This window comes from Oryctolagus cuniculus, chromosome 18 (genome assembly GCF_964237555.1).
Source record: "Oryctolagus cuniculus chromosome 18, mOryCun1.1, whole genome shotgun sequence".
Lineage (NCBI taxonomy): Eukaryota > Metazoa > Chordata > Mammalia > Lagomorpha > Leporidae > Oryctolagus > Oryctolagus cuniculus.
This window is the reverse complement of record NC_091449.1, coordinates 531,885-549,765: the sequence shown is the minus strand read 5'-3', so window position 1 is coordinate 549,765 and position 17,881 is coordinate 531,885. Positions and strand designations below refer to the sequence as shown.

Sequence of the window (17,881 nt, the reverse complement as noted above, 5' to 3'; positions counted from 1 at the left end):
GGAGCACTGGTACCTGATTCCTTTCAGAGGGTGCAAGTTAGTGTGGAATAAACTCATTACAAAGGAATAATAACAGGAACTTAGTTCTGTGATAAAAAGGGTTGCCAGGCTGATATATTGTTCAAAAGAGCAGAGTGGGAAACCAATCTGCACCCAGTCCTTCTAAGATCATCCTAGTATAATCAGAAACAAAGAAGTACATTATAGTGGGTCCTAATTGGGGCCTGACACCATGTGCCTAGCAGCCATCCAGAACGTGGTAAATTTAAAGCAGATCTAATATTACCACATAACTGTGATTCCCAGTAACAGTGGCCGCTCCAAATCAGCCTACGAAGGCCTCTGTGCATGGCTCCATAGCCATATTCACCGTGCGCGGCTTCAGCTCTCCATGGCGCCATTCAATTTCTGTGCTACATTAACGTGCTCTCTCCCCAGCAATTACAGCATTTCTCTCTCCACTTAACCCCATTCAAAACCCAGCCCCTTCGGCCATTGCCTAATGAGTCTCAGATGACAGTATTTGCCCCCCCCACCTCCATTGGGTATGAAACACCTCAGCGCCACCAGTCATCTCAGCATCCTGGTGAGACCCGAGTGGTGAGTAAGCCACAGCGCCAGCCTGCGTGTCATCGTCGCCCCGTGTCCATCTCACGTCCCTTCTTCCCTCGGAGCCTGTGCCACCGGCCAGAGGCTGCCCTACACGCCCTCCATCGCGGCCATTCACCTCTCACCTATTTATGAAGCTCGATGCCATCACTCAGGGACCCAAGCAAGAGGCTCAGTCCTCAGCCTCCAACCTCCCCCTTCCTGGCCCCAACAGCGTCACCGTCGTAATCTGAAGTGTGCCCCTCCCACGACCCACGGCTCTCACTCGGTCCATGCAGGAGCTGCAAGATAGCGCACGTCTCCAACATCAACAGCTCCCCAGATAACCCGGCCTCTGTGTCCGGACGCCCATTTTATAACATCCACACCACAGGATCATCACCCTAGCCAAGACGACTCCCTTACAGGCACTACCAACGTCCTCGGTTGGGTCTCTGGGAAACTTAGAACGCGAACGTAGATCCTTCCTTCCTTCAAAGGCCTCCATGAGTTCTGGAATCCGCACGGCGAAGGTGCAACACCCAGTCTGCTCGTGCAGGCTGCGCTCCGCCTCACGCTCTTGGCTCCGGACCCCCACGCACGTGCCGCCCCCTCTGCCAGAACCACTCTCCGGCCCCGCATCACGCAGTGGGCAGCGGCGGGGACCCATCCACCTGCGCTTCACTGTTCTCGATACGGGGGCCTGGGCTGCAGGGACAGGGTTGAGGCGGGTGGCGGCGGCGGGCGAGAGCCGGGAGGGCGCTGCACTTACCTGAGCCAGGACTCTCCGCTCGGTCTCCGCCATCGGACTGAGTGCGAAACGGGGACCCGGGCACTGTGGTCTCCGTCACGCCCCTGGCGCAGGTCAACTGTACAGCATGGCCCAGCCTCGGACCTTCTGACCCTCCTCCCGCGCTACGTCCGGCCCCTCAGACCCGACCTACGCTCGGGAAACTGATCACTACACACCTAGGACCAACAAAAATGGCCCCTTGGAGGAGGACCCCGGAAGTCCCGCCTCATGTTAGCTTAACACGCGGAAGCGACTTTTGTTCCGGGAGCATTCATTGGCTCTGCTTCGCTGTCTTTCGACACACAGCTTTCTGGGTAATGTAGTTCCCGCAGATTTCAAGGTACTCCGCGCTAGAGCTCGAGGAGGAAAGGCCAAGCTGCAATGCTAGGGGATTGGCCCCAGGTAGAGCAGGGTCTCCGCTCCCCCTAGAAGCCATATTCAGATTTCTGTGGAATCCTGTAATGGTTCAATCACCTGTTTTGGAAACATTGTGTTTCAGGTTTCAGGAAAATCAACCTGCTCCCAGACGCTAAAAATACTTCAGATGTTCCGAAATGCACGTATCATGCTTTAGTCTTTTAGACACAGAATGCCTCTACTGGAAGCATTTTAGACATTTTAGACACAGAATGCCTCTAACGAACATCGTGTTGCAATTCAAATGCGTGCACTCTGAAGCATTAGTGTGGTGGTGGTCTGTGAATGTGTGGTCAGGAACAAGAGAGAAATTCCAGTAAGACCATGACAAGGAGGATAAGGGAGCAATGTGTGCCTGCCAGAAGTTCGAAGTTGAATCTGTCAGTGGTTCCCACAGAAAACAACTATCCTGCCTGCAGAGTTCACTTTGTGTCCAAACACTTGAGCAACACTTTCACCCACCTAGTACCCTAATGTGATAGGGTACTAACGTATTCTTTTTAGGAATGTGACATCAGACTCAAAAGCAGAACAATGAAATAAGTGGTGTTTTGGCAGTGGCAATACTGCAGTGTTCACAGAGGAGCACATACTCAAAGGACCCTCTCCACATGAAAACCCCGAGAGTATCTTAAATCCACGAGTTTGGATCACTGTTGGGGGCTGTCATTTCTCCTGTGATGGCAGGGCACATTCTGCATGAAAATTTGATATTATACCATGAAAAATTGTAAAATATAAATTAACAATGTGTATGTAGTAATTCGGGGTAGTGTCAGAAATAGCTCTGGACGTATCAGTAGCTGGTGAGGAAAGTTAAGACCTCAAGAAATTTTAGATGTGATATCTGAGAAGAGATAGAATTAAGATCTGCACAGCACTAGAATGGTCACCCTGATGGTGTTCTCTCCAAAATAAGATTCTTAGTTCGTTCTTGAATGCCTCGAGCAATACCAGCATGACAGAAACAGAAAATAACTTTTACGACTGCCAGAATGGTAGAAATAATTTATAGTATTATCTCCATAGAATTCTATCTGGGGGCCGGCACTGTGGCGCAGTAGGTTAATCCTCTACCTGGGGTGCCAGCATCCCAGATAGGTGCTGGTTCGTGTCCTGGCTGCTCCACTTCAGATTCAGTTCTCTGCTATAGCCTGGGAAAGCAGTAGAAGATGGCCCAAGTCCTTGGGCCCCTACACTTGTGTGGGAGACCCAGAAGAAGCTCCTGGCTCCTGGCTTCAGATTGACCCAGCACCAGCCGTGGTGGCCATTTGGGGAGTGAACCAACAGATTCAAGACCTTTGTCACTGTCTCTCCCTGTCATTGTCTGTAACTCTACCTCTCAAATAAATAAAATTTTTAATAAAGAAGAATTGTATCTGCACATATGTTCAAATATGTTTTTATACAAGTTGTTATTCTCAGTGAAAATAAAATCATTCTTTGCATACAGATCTGAGCTGTTTTTCTTTCTTAACAATGTTTTGGCCAACTGAAAGCTATTTGCTCCTTTTACACTTGACAACTTATCTCCATTTTCAATTGCCTTGCATTTCATTTTATTCAAGCACCAAGAATGGTCACCTGAAGTGCAGGAGCCTACGCAGCGTACTGTCCTGCCCTTGGTGCCCACAGTCCCTCCTGCAAGACCATAGGAAACTCTCTGGAAACACCATGGCTCTTTCCTGTCCCTCTGCCTGCTCACTAGTACCCTCCACACTGAAAACCAGAACCAGATAACTCCACTGTTGAGTTCAGACACTGCCAATTCCTTCCAAATATGGGAATCGAAAACCTTCCTACGGTGCGTTGACTGGGTTAGGCCTCTCCACCTGCTTTGCAGCACTGGAGGCAGCAGGGAGAAGCTCATCATCCTGGCTGTATCATGTTCTGTAGTCAGGATGCAGATGGACCAAACATGGGGATCTAGCACTACTAAGGTTCAACAGGTAGAGAAACATCACCCATGAAGGAAGGGACTGAGATGCAGTAGTTGATACCATCTGTCTGCACCTGACCGCTCACGTAATGATGAAGATATAAGCATCTGTGGCAAAGGGGAGCTGGGCAGCCTGCTGTGAAGGTTCAGATCGCCCCGTCCCAGGGAAGGCCACCTACGACATAGGGCAGGACTTCCTGCCACTTCCTCAGTCTGGACTTTAACCAATGTAACACTCACCCTCAGCCTTCTGTCGCTCCCCCTCTTCATGGGGGAACGACACTAAACCCTGCCTAGGCTTCATATCCGAGTCACGGCACCATTATGTCGCTCCCCGTCTTCATGGGGGAACGACACAGGACCCTGCGCTGTTCTTTCGTCTGCTCGGCCCTCCCAGGGTTTGCTGCTGGTTCTTCCCGGGTTGGCTACTATCCCTTCCACCTCCGTGGAAGGGCGGTTCCCCCTGGCCACATTCCCCACTTCCGCAGGGGAGCGGCACACCGCCGACCGGCTCTTCTCGGGGGCTGCACAGGTGTTCCTTCAGCTAGATGTTCCCCTTAGATGTTCCCCATAGATGTTCCCGGTGAATGCCGTCTCTCTCCTCCTTTATAGTCCTCCTCTGCCAATCCCAACTCGGCTGCCCACACGCCGAGTACGCTGCTCTCCAATCAGGAGCAAGTCCTACAGTTTATTGGTTGAACTGGAGGCAGCTGTGCGGAAGCTGTTTACTTCTCTCCCAGCGCCATATTGTGGGAGAGCAGATGCATAGAATAAGTCTTAATTCCAGTAACTCAGTCTAGTCCGGTTTGCTCCCCACAGCCTTCCTGGCTCCCCTTCTCTGTGAAGGTGGGAAAGTCTCCTGACAGGAAACGAGGATGTGACCTCACCTGCTATGTTGTTGTCCCTACGAGGGACAGCCCCTTCTGTGTAACCAGAGGGCTGACACCAGTTCCTCATGATTTGTGTACCTTCTATGCGCTTTTGTAGAGGTTAAGGTTGGAAACTCCTATTACTCCACTATTGTCAAAACATACAATGCACTTGAAAGAAATAAGGAGCAGTCTGTTTCAAAACTGAATTAACAGTACTAAAGTAGTTCTGTTTGTTTTTTTCTTTAATACATTTCAGCAAACTAGAACTCTCTTGGTTCCCAATAGAAGTGGGATAAAGTGATAAAGCGCCAAAATAAACTAGCCAAAGCGTATCAGAGTGCTGGTTCAAGTACTGGATGCTCCACTTCTAATCCAGCTTCCTGCTAATGCACCTGGGAAAGCAGTGGATGATGACCCAAGTGCTTGGGCCCCTGCACCTGCATACTTATAGAGTTCCTGGTTTCTGGCTTCAGCCTGAGTCCTGGCTATTGTGGGGCTTTGGAGAGTGAAACAGGAAATGAAAGAGTGTGTGCATGCTTGCCCTCTCTCCCTCCCTCTGTGTGTGTGTGTGTGCACATCTCCCTTTCAGTCACTCTTTTTGAATAAATGAATAAATCTGTTAAAAAAAAAACTTATATAGGACAATTTATATTTTTGTACCATTTTTAGGATTATTATACTCAATATCCTTTTGACAATGACACTGAGCCTATTTAGTTATTTCTAATGGATAATCCACTCAACGACACTGTAAGGGAAATGTCAAGAATTAAGAAATATTGCCAGCGCCGTGGCTCACTAGGCTAATCCTCCGCCTAGCGGCGCCGGCATACCAGGTTCTAGTCCCAGTCAGGGTGCCGGATTCTGTCCCGGTTGCCCCTCTTCCAGGCCAGCTCTCTGCTGTGGCCAGGGAGTGCAGTGGAGGATGGCCCAGGTGCTTGGGCCCTGCACCCCATGGGAGACCAGGAAAAGCACCTGGCTCCTGGCTCCTGCCATTGGATCAGCGCAGTGCGCCGGCCGCAGCGCGCTGGCCGCGGCGGCCATTGGAGGGTGAACCAACGGCAAAGGAAGACCTTTCTCTCTGTCTCTCTCTCTCACTGTCCACTCTGCCTGTCAAAAAAAAAAAAAAAAAAGAATTAAGAAATATTGAAACATGGAAAATTCTGACTATGGGACTGTCCTCTATTAATATAGCTCTGAATCTTAAGATTGTTCACAATAAAGGAGACGCCAAAACAACCTTCTATCCTACTGGCAAATTTTCCATTTATTAACTCAGTTTAGATAGTCAAGATGTGAAATCATCAAGTATATATCCTGGCATATGTGATTTACCAATGGCCCATCTGTTGGTAAGTGGATTAACAAACTGTTGATCCCTTGGTCCATCCTCCTTGGCAATGAGGAGCACGTGGAGTTTTTTGCTAATGTGCATGTTCTAACTCATTTGACATAAGAGGTGCCTACAAAATTTTCACTGTATATACCATGCAAATTCAGAAGTATAAGGCACACACACATCCACATAATATATAAATTTCCAAATATTTTTTAAAAAGCCACTGTGAACTAACTTTGCAGCTCCTCAATTAGCAAAATTTACAGAGATAACACACAGAACCCTGACTCAGGAAATATGAGTATACATCCCCACTGCCTCTCTCTGTCAGTATTTATATTCCAATACCAGAAAGCAAACTCATTTCTCCATCTAACACTTCTTACTGAATCCTTTTTCAAAATTTTGTTTACTGATTTGAGAGGCAGAGGTACACAGAGAGAAAGGGAGACACAGAGAGAAAGTTCTTCCATCTGCTGGTTCACTCCCCAAATGACCACAACGGCCAGAACTGGACCGATCTGAAGTCAGGAGCTTCTTTCAGGCCTTCAATGGGGGTCAAGGGCCCAAGCACTTGAGCCATCTTCTGCTGCTTTCCCAGGCCATAGAAGAGAGCTGGATCAGAAGAGGAACAGGCGGGATAGGAACCAATACCCATATGGGATGCCAGTAACCTACTGGCCACAGCATCAGCCCTTTTTTTTTTTTTAAGATTTATTTATTTATTTATTTATTTATTTATTTGAAAAGCAGAGTTACAGAGAGTTAGAAGCAGGGACAGAGATCTTCCACCTGCTGGTTCATTCCCCAGATGGCCAGAGCTAGGCCGATCCGAAGCCAGGAGCCAGGAGCTTCTTCCGGGTCTCCAACATGGGTGCAGGGGCTCAAAGATTTGGGCCATCTTCTACTGTTTTTCCAGGCCACAGCAGAGGGCTGGATCAGAAGTGGAGCAGCCGGCTCTCGAACCGGCGCCCATATGGGATGCCAGTGCTTCAGGCCAGGGTGTTAACCCACTGCGCCACAGTGCAGCCAAAGCAAAGAGTTTTGACACTGAGATATGTCAAGTGCCTGCCTTTATCATATCTTGGCCTTTTAGCTAAGACTAAGTATCCATAATCTTCCCTCAATTTTGTTTCTTGCTGTAAGGTGATTATCATTTATCTTACAACTGCAAGCATTGAATCTTTTCTATTACAGAAAAGCAGTTGTGCACAGTGGGTTTGCAGCGCCGGCATCCCATATGGGCCCCAGTTCACATCCCAGCTGCTCCACTTCTGATCCAGCTCTCTGCTATGGCCTGGGAAAGCAGCAGAAAGAAGATGGTCCAAGTCCTTGGGCCCCTGCACCTGTGTGGGAGAGCCGGAAAAAGCTCCTGGCTCCTGGCTTCAGGTCAGCTCCGCTCTGGCCATTGCAGCCATCTGGGGAGTGAACCAGCAGATGGAAGATCTCTCTCTCCCTCTCTGCCTCTGCCACTCTGTAACTCTGTTGTTCAAATAAATAAAACAAAATTAAAAAAAAAAAAAGCAGTTGGAAAATGCAACTAATGGAAAGCCATTAACAATGACTCTGAAGTGACTCAAAGGTGGTAGGAGAAGATTTCTGAGGACTATCGTGAAAATGTTAAGACCACAGAGAAGTCCCAGCAGTGATTTGTAAGAGACAGAACTAAGATAAGCACTTGCCTACAAGGGTCATTCAGGTCTGTCTCCAAAATGTAATTCTTGTTCATTCTTGAGGACATTAAGCAATGCCAGCATCAAGGGAAAGTTAGATGTTGAGTAACCAGGCACTTGCTCACTCTCGCTCCATCAGTCTGCTTTTCCAATAAATATGAACACTTAATGGAGTAACCAGGATTGTGAGAGAGACTGAGGCTCAGAATATGGTTCAGTACTACTCTTTTAGAATTGTTTACTCACGAGGCAGTTGCTTAGCTTAGCAGTTAAAACTCCCTCTTTTCATATTGGAGCAACTGGGTTTAATACCTTGCTCCAGCTCCTGACCCCAGCTTCCTGATAATGCAGAACCTCTGAGGCAAAATGGCTCAAGTAACTGGGTCCCTAATACCCACATGGAAACAGGATTGACTTCCCAACTCCACTGCGGGGATTTGGGGAATGAACCAGTGGATGGAAACACTCTCTTTGCCTCTCAAATAATTTCTTTTCAATTATGTATTTACATGTATGTTGGGCTGCATGTCCATGTGTTTAAATTTGTTTATATGCAAATTGTCTGGGTAACAAAGTCATTCATTGTATACAGACCTGTACTTTGCTTTTCTCACTTAACAATATATCTTGGACATCCACAGCTGCTTCCTCATTTTACAGCCCATACCTCCTCCTTACCTCCACACACGGTAGACCTAACATTGTCTTTTTCTTTCTTTTTTTTTTTTTTTAGATAATTTGCATCTCACTGTGTGCTCCTAAGATGGCCAGTTGCTGAAAGGCAGAAGCCAAGCCGGGACTCCTTGGTTTCTAGTTTTTCTTAAGGCCATGGAAAATTCTGTGGCAGCACCAGGGTCATCCCATGCTGGTTCCTTCATGCTCAGGGTGCTCTGGGCCAAAAACTGTGACCAGTTAATGTTGGCACTGATTTGGGAGAACACAGCAATGCTGTTCCAGGCCTTGGGACTCCAAGCCATGCTGTCACGTAGGTTGCGGGCTGGGTTAGGTGTGGGTGCCTCAAGAGTCCAGAATGCAGCAAGGATAAAAGTAACTTCTCTGCTGGTGTGTGGCCACGTCGGGTCCCAGAGATGGTCCTGACACAGGAGGTGAAGACATTGGCCCTGATGGAAGATGACGGAATTCCACAGCAGGCTGCACCTTACCTGTGGCATAAGGGTCTCTGCCTCTGGGGAACAGGGAAGCAGCCTGAGGCTTCAGACCACCACGGTTCTGGTAGCCTCCCAAATCATGGCTGTGAAACTGCAGCTGCAGGATCTCCTGTCACCCCCCACCCGGCTCCACTGGCTCCGACCCCCACTGCCTGCCTCCACCTCTGCTGGCTAGGCACCTCTTCCCCATGCAGGTTTGGCAAGAACCCCAGCAGGACAGGAGCTTGCGACTGCATGAGGATCCTGTGCTGCTTCCTGTCCTGGACCCAAGGGAGTTGCTCCATGTGTTCTGACAAGTTTTACGGCAGTTGTGGCAAGAATGGAAGAGGCGAGTTACTTCTCTACAGCAGAAACACGTTTGAAGAAAATAAAAGGGATTCTTAGTTTCAAAACCCAATTATCAATATGAATGGGCCTTTTTCTTTTTTTGTGAAAGATTTATTTTAATTATTTGAAAGGCAGAGCTACAGAGAGGGGCGAGGAGAGATAGAGGTCTTCCATCCACTGGTTCACTCCCCAAATGGCCGCAACAGCCAGGGCTGGGCCAGGCTGAAGCCAGGAGCCAGGAGCTTCATCCAGGTCTCTCACATGGGTGCAGGACCCAAATACTTGGGCCATCTGCTGCTGCTTTCCCAGGAGCATCAGCAGGGAGCTGGACTGGAAGTGAAGCAGCTAGGACTTGAATGGGGCTTTTTCACTTTGCAAAACTGTAATTTTTTTGTTCCACAGAAATTGAGTCAAATATAAAGTTCCAACCTAAGTTTCCCAAAATTTATGTAAGTTGATTTATAGCTTTATTTTGAAAATGACACCAATTATGCCCATGAACTTATATCTGTCATTGACCCTATCTTATTGTATGTATTTATTTGAGAAGATAGTTGAATAATCTATAATTGTATATAAATAATAACTAAATACCAATACAATTACCAGAAATCATTGGGAAAGAAACAAAAAGAGCCTTTGGAAATTCAATGCATAAATACAGTTTATTCAAATCATCACATGAAGTATAATAAATAAAAATGTAAATAAATCTGAAATGTGCAAAATTATGGGGAAAATCACAAATTAATATTGTACAAAGGTAGCAAAAGATATAATTCTTGTCATGATTTCACTTACACGTTTCTAAACAGGAAAAGCTAAACTACACTTATCAGTATTCCCTAGCTATCAAGAAAAGCAGGGAACCCTATGTAAAATGTAAGAAAAATGCTTAGCACTTGTGGCCGGGGTAGTTTCAAAACAGGGGGCAACTGGGGTGCTATAAATATTCCACTTATGAGACTGAGAAATACCTAAACAGTAAATTTGCAAAATGTTTTAAATTGCACCTGTATGCTTTATGCAATCTTCTGTATGCATGTGAAATTTTGAAATACAGGACAAAATTACTGGGATATATATGAATATGCAAGTTATGTCAAAAAGACATGTAATAGAAAGATACAAGCACTGACGCTGTGGTACAGTAATCTATATGGGCACCAGTTCATGTCCTGGCTGCTCCTCTTCTGAGCCAGCTCCCCACTTACAGCCCGGGAAAGCAGTGGAAGATGGCCCAAGTGCTTGGGCCACTGCATCCGTGTGGGAGACCTGGAAGTACCTCCTGGATCTTGGCTCCAAATTGGCTCAGCCCTGGCTGTTGCAGCCATTTGGGGAGTGAGCCAGCACATGGAAGAGGTTTCTTTCTCTCTTAATTCTAATTCTTTCTCTCTCTAATTCTAATAAATAAATAAATAAAATCTTTAACAAAAAAAGAAAAGAGAGAGAGAGGTAACAGAAACATACATACACACACACACACACACACACACACACACACTCGTGCCCACATTTGGCAATAAGCATTTCAGGGCAAGTTCTTTCTTTCAGTGAAGTAGCCCAAGCCCTTAGGTGTTGAAATCCATGCTGTTACACTGAAAAACTACATGCACAACACAGCCAGAAGTCAGGAAAAAAAAGAGAAAGGTACAAATTTTAAATAAAGACTGGTGCATCCCATGAACAAAGGGGGAAAGCACTATAACAGTACTTCAAAAAGGTTGTGGAGGGGCAGGCATTGTGGTACAGCAGCGAAGATGCCTCTTGGAATGCCCACATCCCATATCAAAGTCCTGAGCAAGACCTGGCTCAGATTCTGATCCAGCTTCCTACCAATGTGCATCCCGGAATGGTCCAAGTATATGGGTCTCTGCCACCCACATGGGAGACCTGGAGTTCCAGGTTTCCAGATTTAACCTGGTCTAGACTCAGATAGTACAGGCATTTGGGGGTGAACCAGTGAATGGGAGATTCTCTCGCGCGCACACGCTCTCTCTCTCGTTCTGCCATTCAAATAAACCTTTAAAAGTTTACAAACTGATTTAATTTTTAAAGTCTCTGAAAGAAAAACTGAACTAAGGGCAAGTTTATTTTTATTTTAATTCCATTTTCTATGACCTTTTTGAAGTATGCTCATCTGTTATGAAATAAGTAAAAGTAATTAGTAATACAAAAGTAATTAGTAAAAGAAAAGTAATTAGTAATACAAAAAGTATACTACATAGAAACCATTAAACTATTTTAAAGGCACAAAAATCTCAGACTGGATAAAATGGATTTTCCAACCATGAATTAGATATATGAGAAACACTTAAAAAAAACTGAAGACAAACTGAAAATAGTGTTTTAAAAAACATACCTGATGTTATAAAAAAAAGTCTGGGAAATCTTATTAAAGAAAAATCAGTCTACTCTGGCACGCTTCTACTAGCATCAGAACCAGCTGGATCCATGGTAGCCAGTGCCAACGCTGTGCAGGGTCTTCCACGGGCTGGGCCCAAGTCTGTTACTACCATGGTCGTGAGGGACCCACTTCTGTCCGACACGCAGAGTGCTCCATTTGGATTTCCTCAAAGCTAGGCAGTGTTGACAAGGACGCCACTTTCACTTTGCCTTGTCTGATCACCTTCAGAACCTACTTGTTCCTGGTGCGTTCATAGCAACTTGAGGCCTAAACCTGATGAATCCAGAAATTTTCATGTTCTTTACAGCCACAAAGATGGCTGAGGAGCAAGCAGGGTTAGGATCTTTTTTAAATTCTGGATTGTATCATTGTTCTCTCAGAAGTGGAAAACCTTGTCTATATCTTTTAGTCAAGTGGTCCACTATTATCTGGGGAGCACAGCTAATGCAGAGCTATGACCACTTAAAATGCCTCTCAAGTGAATTGTCTTTTAAAACTGTGTAATTGTAAATCCGTTTGGAATGATAATTCATGATCCAAATGAGGATGCAGTGAAATTGCTTTTTTATTAAAGCAATTCTGCAACGCTTACATTAAATAACTCAATTTTCTTAAGTAAAACTTAGATTAAATTTTCAGGAAAAGAACAAAATTACTCTTAATGTACCAAAAACCTGACCATGGAAACAGAAAACCTGATGTGTAGACTAACATAGTCTAATAGCTTTGGTCATTTTGTATTTCATGATCATGAATCAGACTGCTTTAAAAAGAATCTAAAGAGAATGAATTCAGCAGTTAAATAAGCAAAAACTTAGATTTTCCAGTTTATCTGAAGGCGAAACAAAATATATCTGGAAAAATGGAATAAATGATAAGTGTGCCCTAAGTCTTAATTATAGAATAAGTGATTCTTGGAGAAAATACATTATAACATATATATATATACATATATATATATGAATAAATTAATTCTAAGCACATATATTAATTGTGCATCATTCCGTAAAGTTGAAAAAATAAATTTAGTAGTATAATAAAATACAAAAAAATTAGAGTGATGAATTCAGCACAGTAAGATTTTGAGTGAAGGAATGAAATAGAAATAGTCAATATAAAAGTGTCAAATAAATTTGTTATAAAAATTTAAGTTATAAACAAGTACAAAGATCAAACTGGTGGCCGGCGCCGCGGCTCAATAGGCTAATCCTCCACCTTGCAGCGCCGGCACAGCGGGTTCTAGTCCTGGTCGGGGCACCGGGTTCTAGTCCCGGTCAGGGCCCTGGATTCTGTCCCGGTTGCCCCTCTTCCAGGCCAGCTCTCTGCTGTGGCCCAGGAGTGCAGTGGAGGATGGCCCAAGTACTTGGGCCCTGCACCCACATGGGAGACCAGGATAAGCACCTGGCTCCTGCCATCGGATAAGCACACCGGCCGCAGCGGCCATTGGAGGGTGAACCAATGGAAAAGGAAGACCTTTCTCTCTGTCTCTCTCTCTCACTGTCCACTCTGCCTGTCAAAAACTAAAAAAAAAAAAAAAAAAAAAAAAATCAAACTGGTACAAGAATTAACAAAAGCTTGGATGGCAATATGATGCGGCAGGTTAAGCCACCACTGCCTGCAATGCTGGGATCCCATATGAGTGCTGGTTCGAGTCTCATCTGCTCCACTTCTGATCCAGCTTCCTGCTGATGTGCCTGGGAAAGCAGCTGAGGATGACCCAAATGCTTGGGCCCCTGCACTCATATGGGAGATCTGGATGGAATTCCAGTCTCCTAACTTCAATCTGTCCAGTACTGGTCGTAGTGGCCATTTGGGGAGTGAACTAGCGGATAAAAGAGCTCTCTCATCTCTCCCTTTCTCTGTAACTATGCCTTTCAAATAAAGTTTGGTTTTTTTTAAAGATCATTATTTATTTATTTGAGAGGCAGATTACAGGCAGAAAGAGGGAGAGACAAAGAGAAAGGTCTTCCATCCACTGGTTCACTCACTAAATGGCCACAATGGCCAGAGCTGTGCCAATCCGAAGCTAGGAGCCAGGAGCTTCTTCCAGGTCTCCCACGGGAGTGGCAGGGGCCCAAGCACTTGGGCCATCTTCTTCTGCTTTCCCAGGCCATAGCAGAGAGCTGGATCAGAAGAGGAGCAGCTGAGACACAAACCAGAGCCCATATGGGATGCCAGTGCTGCAGGCGAAGGCTTAGCCCACTATGTCACAATGTCAGCCCCTAAATAAATCTTTTCTTTTCTATTTATTTATTTGACAGGTAGAGTGAGAGTGAGAGAGAGAGACAGAGAGAAAGGTCTTCCTTCCGTTGGTTCACTCCCCAAATGGCTGCTACAGCCGGCACTGCACCGATCTGAAGCAAGGAGCCAGGTGCTTCTCCTGGTCTCCATGGGGTGCAGGGCCTAAGCACCTGGGCCATCCTCCACTGCCTTCCCAGGCCACAGCAGAGAGCTGGACTGGAAGAGGAGCAACTAGGACTAGAACCGGCACCCATATGGGATGCTGGCGCTGCAGGCAGAGGATTAACCTAGTGAGCCACGGCACCGACCTCCCCTAAATAAATCTTTTTTAAAAACTACCTATGAAAAAGGTGGGAGGGGGACAGGCAGCATTTTGATGCAGTGGGTTAAGCTACAATACTGCCAGTGTCCTGCTAATGTGCTTGGGAAAGTAACAGAAGATGGCCCAGGTACTTGGCACCCTGCAACCCACGTGGGACCCAGATGAAGCTCTTGGCTCCTGGCTCCTGGCTTCCACCTGGCCCATTTGGGGAGTGAACCAGCCGATGGACGATCTCTCTGTCCCTCTGCCTTTATAACTCTGCCTTTCAAATAAACACAGGAACATCTTGTATCCTACAAACAGGACAAGGCAATATCCATCAGCATGTGTGGTCATAATACAGTCTGTTAGAACAAGCCATTTCTGACTTACAGATGTCACAGCAGACACCTGTTACTGATCCAGAGCTACCTGAGATCTTTCCAAAGAGAAGGGGGTAAAATGTTAATGAGACTTAAGATACTATGAACATACAAAATATGATTGTATACAGAGTAACATTGAGGGCTTATAATTCCTTTATATTCTTAAGTATTTTGCTTTTTGCATCAAAGAATCTCTACTGAATTTTCTAAGGTGTCTGTCTAAATCAGACAGGTAGTTTTAATTCCTGCTTTCATCAGAGACATGTTAGTAAATTATGCCTAGTACTCTGAACACATTTGAAAATCATGATCACAGGTAACCAAACAAGTGCATATACCAACAATTGCTAGGGATGCTCAGGGTCCACTCTACAGCTGTAGCCGGCTGTACTGCTCCATTTGGGAGGAAGTTAGAACAGACACTGAGCTTTGGTGCCTTTGGTCAATAACAAGGAGACTAATCCAGACAGATCTAAGAAAAAACATGGAGATTTTTCGCAGTCCTAAAGCAAGGAGGTGAGTTGGCATCATACCTCTAGGTCCCTCAGAGTATTCTTGGCCTCTTTCTCAATATGTGTCCCAACCCCAGAACTATTTTTCTACATATTACTGAATATCCTAGGTTATACTCTATTCCTTCTAAGAATGTGACACTTATCTAAAAATAATGATTACTTAGCAAATTCACACTTGCTATCAGAGCAGTGGTTGTGGTGACAAAATTCAGGCACAGGCAGAATGTGGGCATGTGAGTCCTGGGACAAAGGTTTGGAATTCCACAACCTCACCTCCTTGCTAGGAACTGACTGGACTGTAGCTTCACCCATATGGACAGCAGCAGTGTCTGCAAAGGACCTGAAGATTATCTCTGGAAAACAGTTGTGCAGAGAGCAAATTATACCATTATTAATTATACCATCATTGATTAACAAATGGAGTTATCCATTAAGAATATCTGGAAAATATCTGAGAATTCCAACAGATGTATCTCAGTGGGAGAGAAGACATTCTGATAAATGACAGAGTGTAGTCAGCTAAACTCAGCGTACACTGGAAAATTGGCTAATATGAAACTGACACATGTAGTCTTAGTGAGATACTTATTCTTCCATAGAAAATGGTCGGTCAGCTCCTGGTTCCACACACTGAGAAAATGATCTTTCTCCCCTGTCTTTCTAGGGTACCTCAAATGTGATTGTGATGCAGCCACGGTCCATATTTACTCACTCCTAAACCAAAATAATTATTAGCTCAGGCCGCCATAACAAAATATCATAGACTGAGCAGCTTAAAACAAGAAAATGTATTTTATCACAGTTCTGGATGGTAAAATTCCAGAGCCAGGACACGAGTATGGTCAGCTTTTGGTGAGGGCTCTCCGCCTGGCTTGCACATGCATTATTGCTATGTGGTCACATGGCCTCTACTCTGTGCACATATAGAGCGCCCTCTGCTGTCTCTTTCTCTCTTTAGGACACCAATCATATTGGATTAGGGTCCCCGTCCTTACACCTCATTTAACCTTAATTACCTCCATAAAGTCCTTAACTATACATACAACCACATAACGGATCAGGGATTAAACACAGGGATTTTACAGGGACATAGTTCAGTTCCTAGCGGCCTACCTGTGTTAATCAGGCATCCATCCCTTGTGGACACTCTGGTGTTTCAGGAGGTTAGAGCTGAAGGTAAAGGACTTCCCACATTCACTGCACTCAAACGGTCTCTCACCACTGTGGACTCTCCGGTGGTCACTGAGGTTGGAGCTCTGGCTGAAGCACTTCCCACATTCGCCGCACTCAAAAGGCCTTTCTCCAGAGTGAACGCGTCGGTGTTTTACGAGACTGGAGTGGTGACTGAAGGCCTTCCCACACTCGCTGCACTCGTAAGGCCTTTCCCCGCTGTGACTTCTCCGATGCCGAATGAGACTGGAGTGGTGACTGAAGGCCTTCCCACACTCGCTGCACTCGTAAGGCCTTTCCCCGGTGTGACTTCTCCGATGCCGAATGAGACTGGAGCTCTGGCTGAAGGCCTTCCCACACTCGCTGCACTCGTGAGGCCTTTCTCCAGTGTGCACTCTCTGGTGCTGCAGGAGCGTAGAGCTGTGAGTAAAGGACTTCCCACACTCCCCACATGCGTAAGGCCTCGCACCAGTGTGAATCTTCCAGTGTGTAATGAGATAGGACTTGCAGCTAAAAGACTTCCCACATTCACTACACTCATAAGGCTTTTCTCCGGTGTGAACTCTCCGATGGACAACAAGGTCAAACTTCCTGCTGAATAATTTTCCACATTCAACACACTCATGAGATGTTATTCCAGTGTGAACTCGCCGGTGTTGGAAGAGGCGAGAGCTATAGACAAAGAATTTCCCACAATCCCTGCACTCATAAGGCCCTTCTCCAGTGTGAAGTCTCTGGTGTTTTATAAGGTGACAGCTCTGGCTAAAGGATTTCCCGCACTCACCACACTCATAAGGCCTTGTTCCAGTGTGAACTCTCTGGTGTGTAATGAGGCTGGAGCTGTGGCTAAATGATTTTCCACATTTGCTGCACTCATAAGGCCTTGTTCCAGTGTGAATCCTCTGGTGTGTAACAAGGCTGGAGCTATGGCTAAAGGCTTTCCCACACTCACCACACCGATAAGGCCTTTCCCCAGTGTGAACTCTCCGATGTACAAACAGGTCATACTTCCTGCTGAACAGCTTTCCACACTCATCACATCGGTGAGGTCTCACTCCAGTGTGAGCTCTCCGGTGCGTAATGAGGCTAGAGCTTTGCCTGTAGGCCTTCCCACATTCCCCACATGTATAAGGCTTCTCCGAAGTGTGAATTCTCAAATGATCACTGAGGCTGTAGCTCGTGCTAAACGACTTCCCACATTCACTGCACACATAGCAGCGTTTCCCACTGAGGGCCCTCTGGTGCTGGACACGTGCCTGCTTGTGGCTGAGAGCGTTCACGAGTTCACCCCAGCTGGAACGGCTTGCTACGCTGTGGAAGGCCTCACTTTTCTCTCCGGTATGCGTGGCCTGTTGCTGGAGGATTCCTGAGCAAGCCAGGGAGTCCTTCCCAACCTTTCGGCAGGGAACGGGCTTCTCGGGTATCTGGAATTGGGAGCTGCTGAGGACCGAGCCTCTGACAACACTGCTTCTAAGGCACTTCTCTCTGATGTGCTGCAGCTGGTGTTGCTGAAGGTACGCAGTGAACGGCGATCGCTTCCCACGTGCCCCGTTCACGTGCAGCTTCTGCCTGTGATGCTGGTGCCCAACCAAGAGCAAAATGTCTCTCAAAACCGGGCCACATATCTCACAGGGATGCGCCTTCTGGGGAGAACTGGCCTTGGCAGTCCTACGCTCTGACGCTCTTTGCACAGACGCACTCTGCTGAAAGGGAGCCTCCGCACCCTCTGCTCCACACCAGCAAC

The 17,881-nt window shown here is 46.2% G+C and overlaps 2 protein-coding genes across 17 annotated transcripts in view; both read right to left on the bottom strand.

Moving 5' to 3' along the window:
- Window positions 1–1,499, bottom strand: part of LOC100351959 (zinc finger protein 154) — a 23,996-nt gene extending 22,497 nt beyond the window's left edge. For 2 of the 7 annotated variants that reach the window (XM_070063363.1, XM_070063364.1), the window contains exon 1: window positions 875–1,353. In XM_070063363.1, coding sequence (XP_069919464.1) covers window positions 875–883 — 9 coding nt within the window. In that variant the 5' untranslated portion in view covers window positions 884–1,353. The other 5 variants (XM_070063361.1, XM_070063362.1, XM_070063367.1 and 2 more) reach the window with 5 other exon arrangements.
- Window positions 1–17,881, bottom strand: part of LOC108175681 (zinc finger protein 256-like) — a 103,614-nt gene that overhangs the window by 79,399 nt on the left and 6,334 nt on the right. For 9 of the 10 annotated variants that reach the window (XM_070063338.1, XM_070063341.1, XM_070063342.1 and 6 more), the window contains exon 3: window positions 1,361–17,881. In XM_070063338.1, the coding sequence (XP_069919439.1) occupies window positions 16,086–17,881 (1,796 nt within the window). In that variant the 3' untranslated portion in view covers window positions 1,361–16,085. The remainder of the gene's footprint in view (window positions 1–1,360) is intronic. The other variant, XM_070063340.1, reaches the window with a different exon arrangement.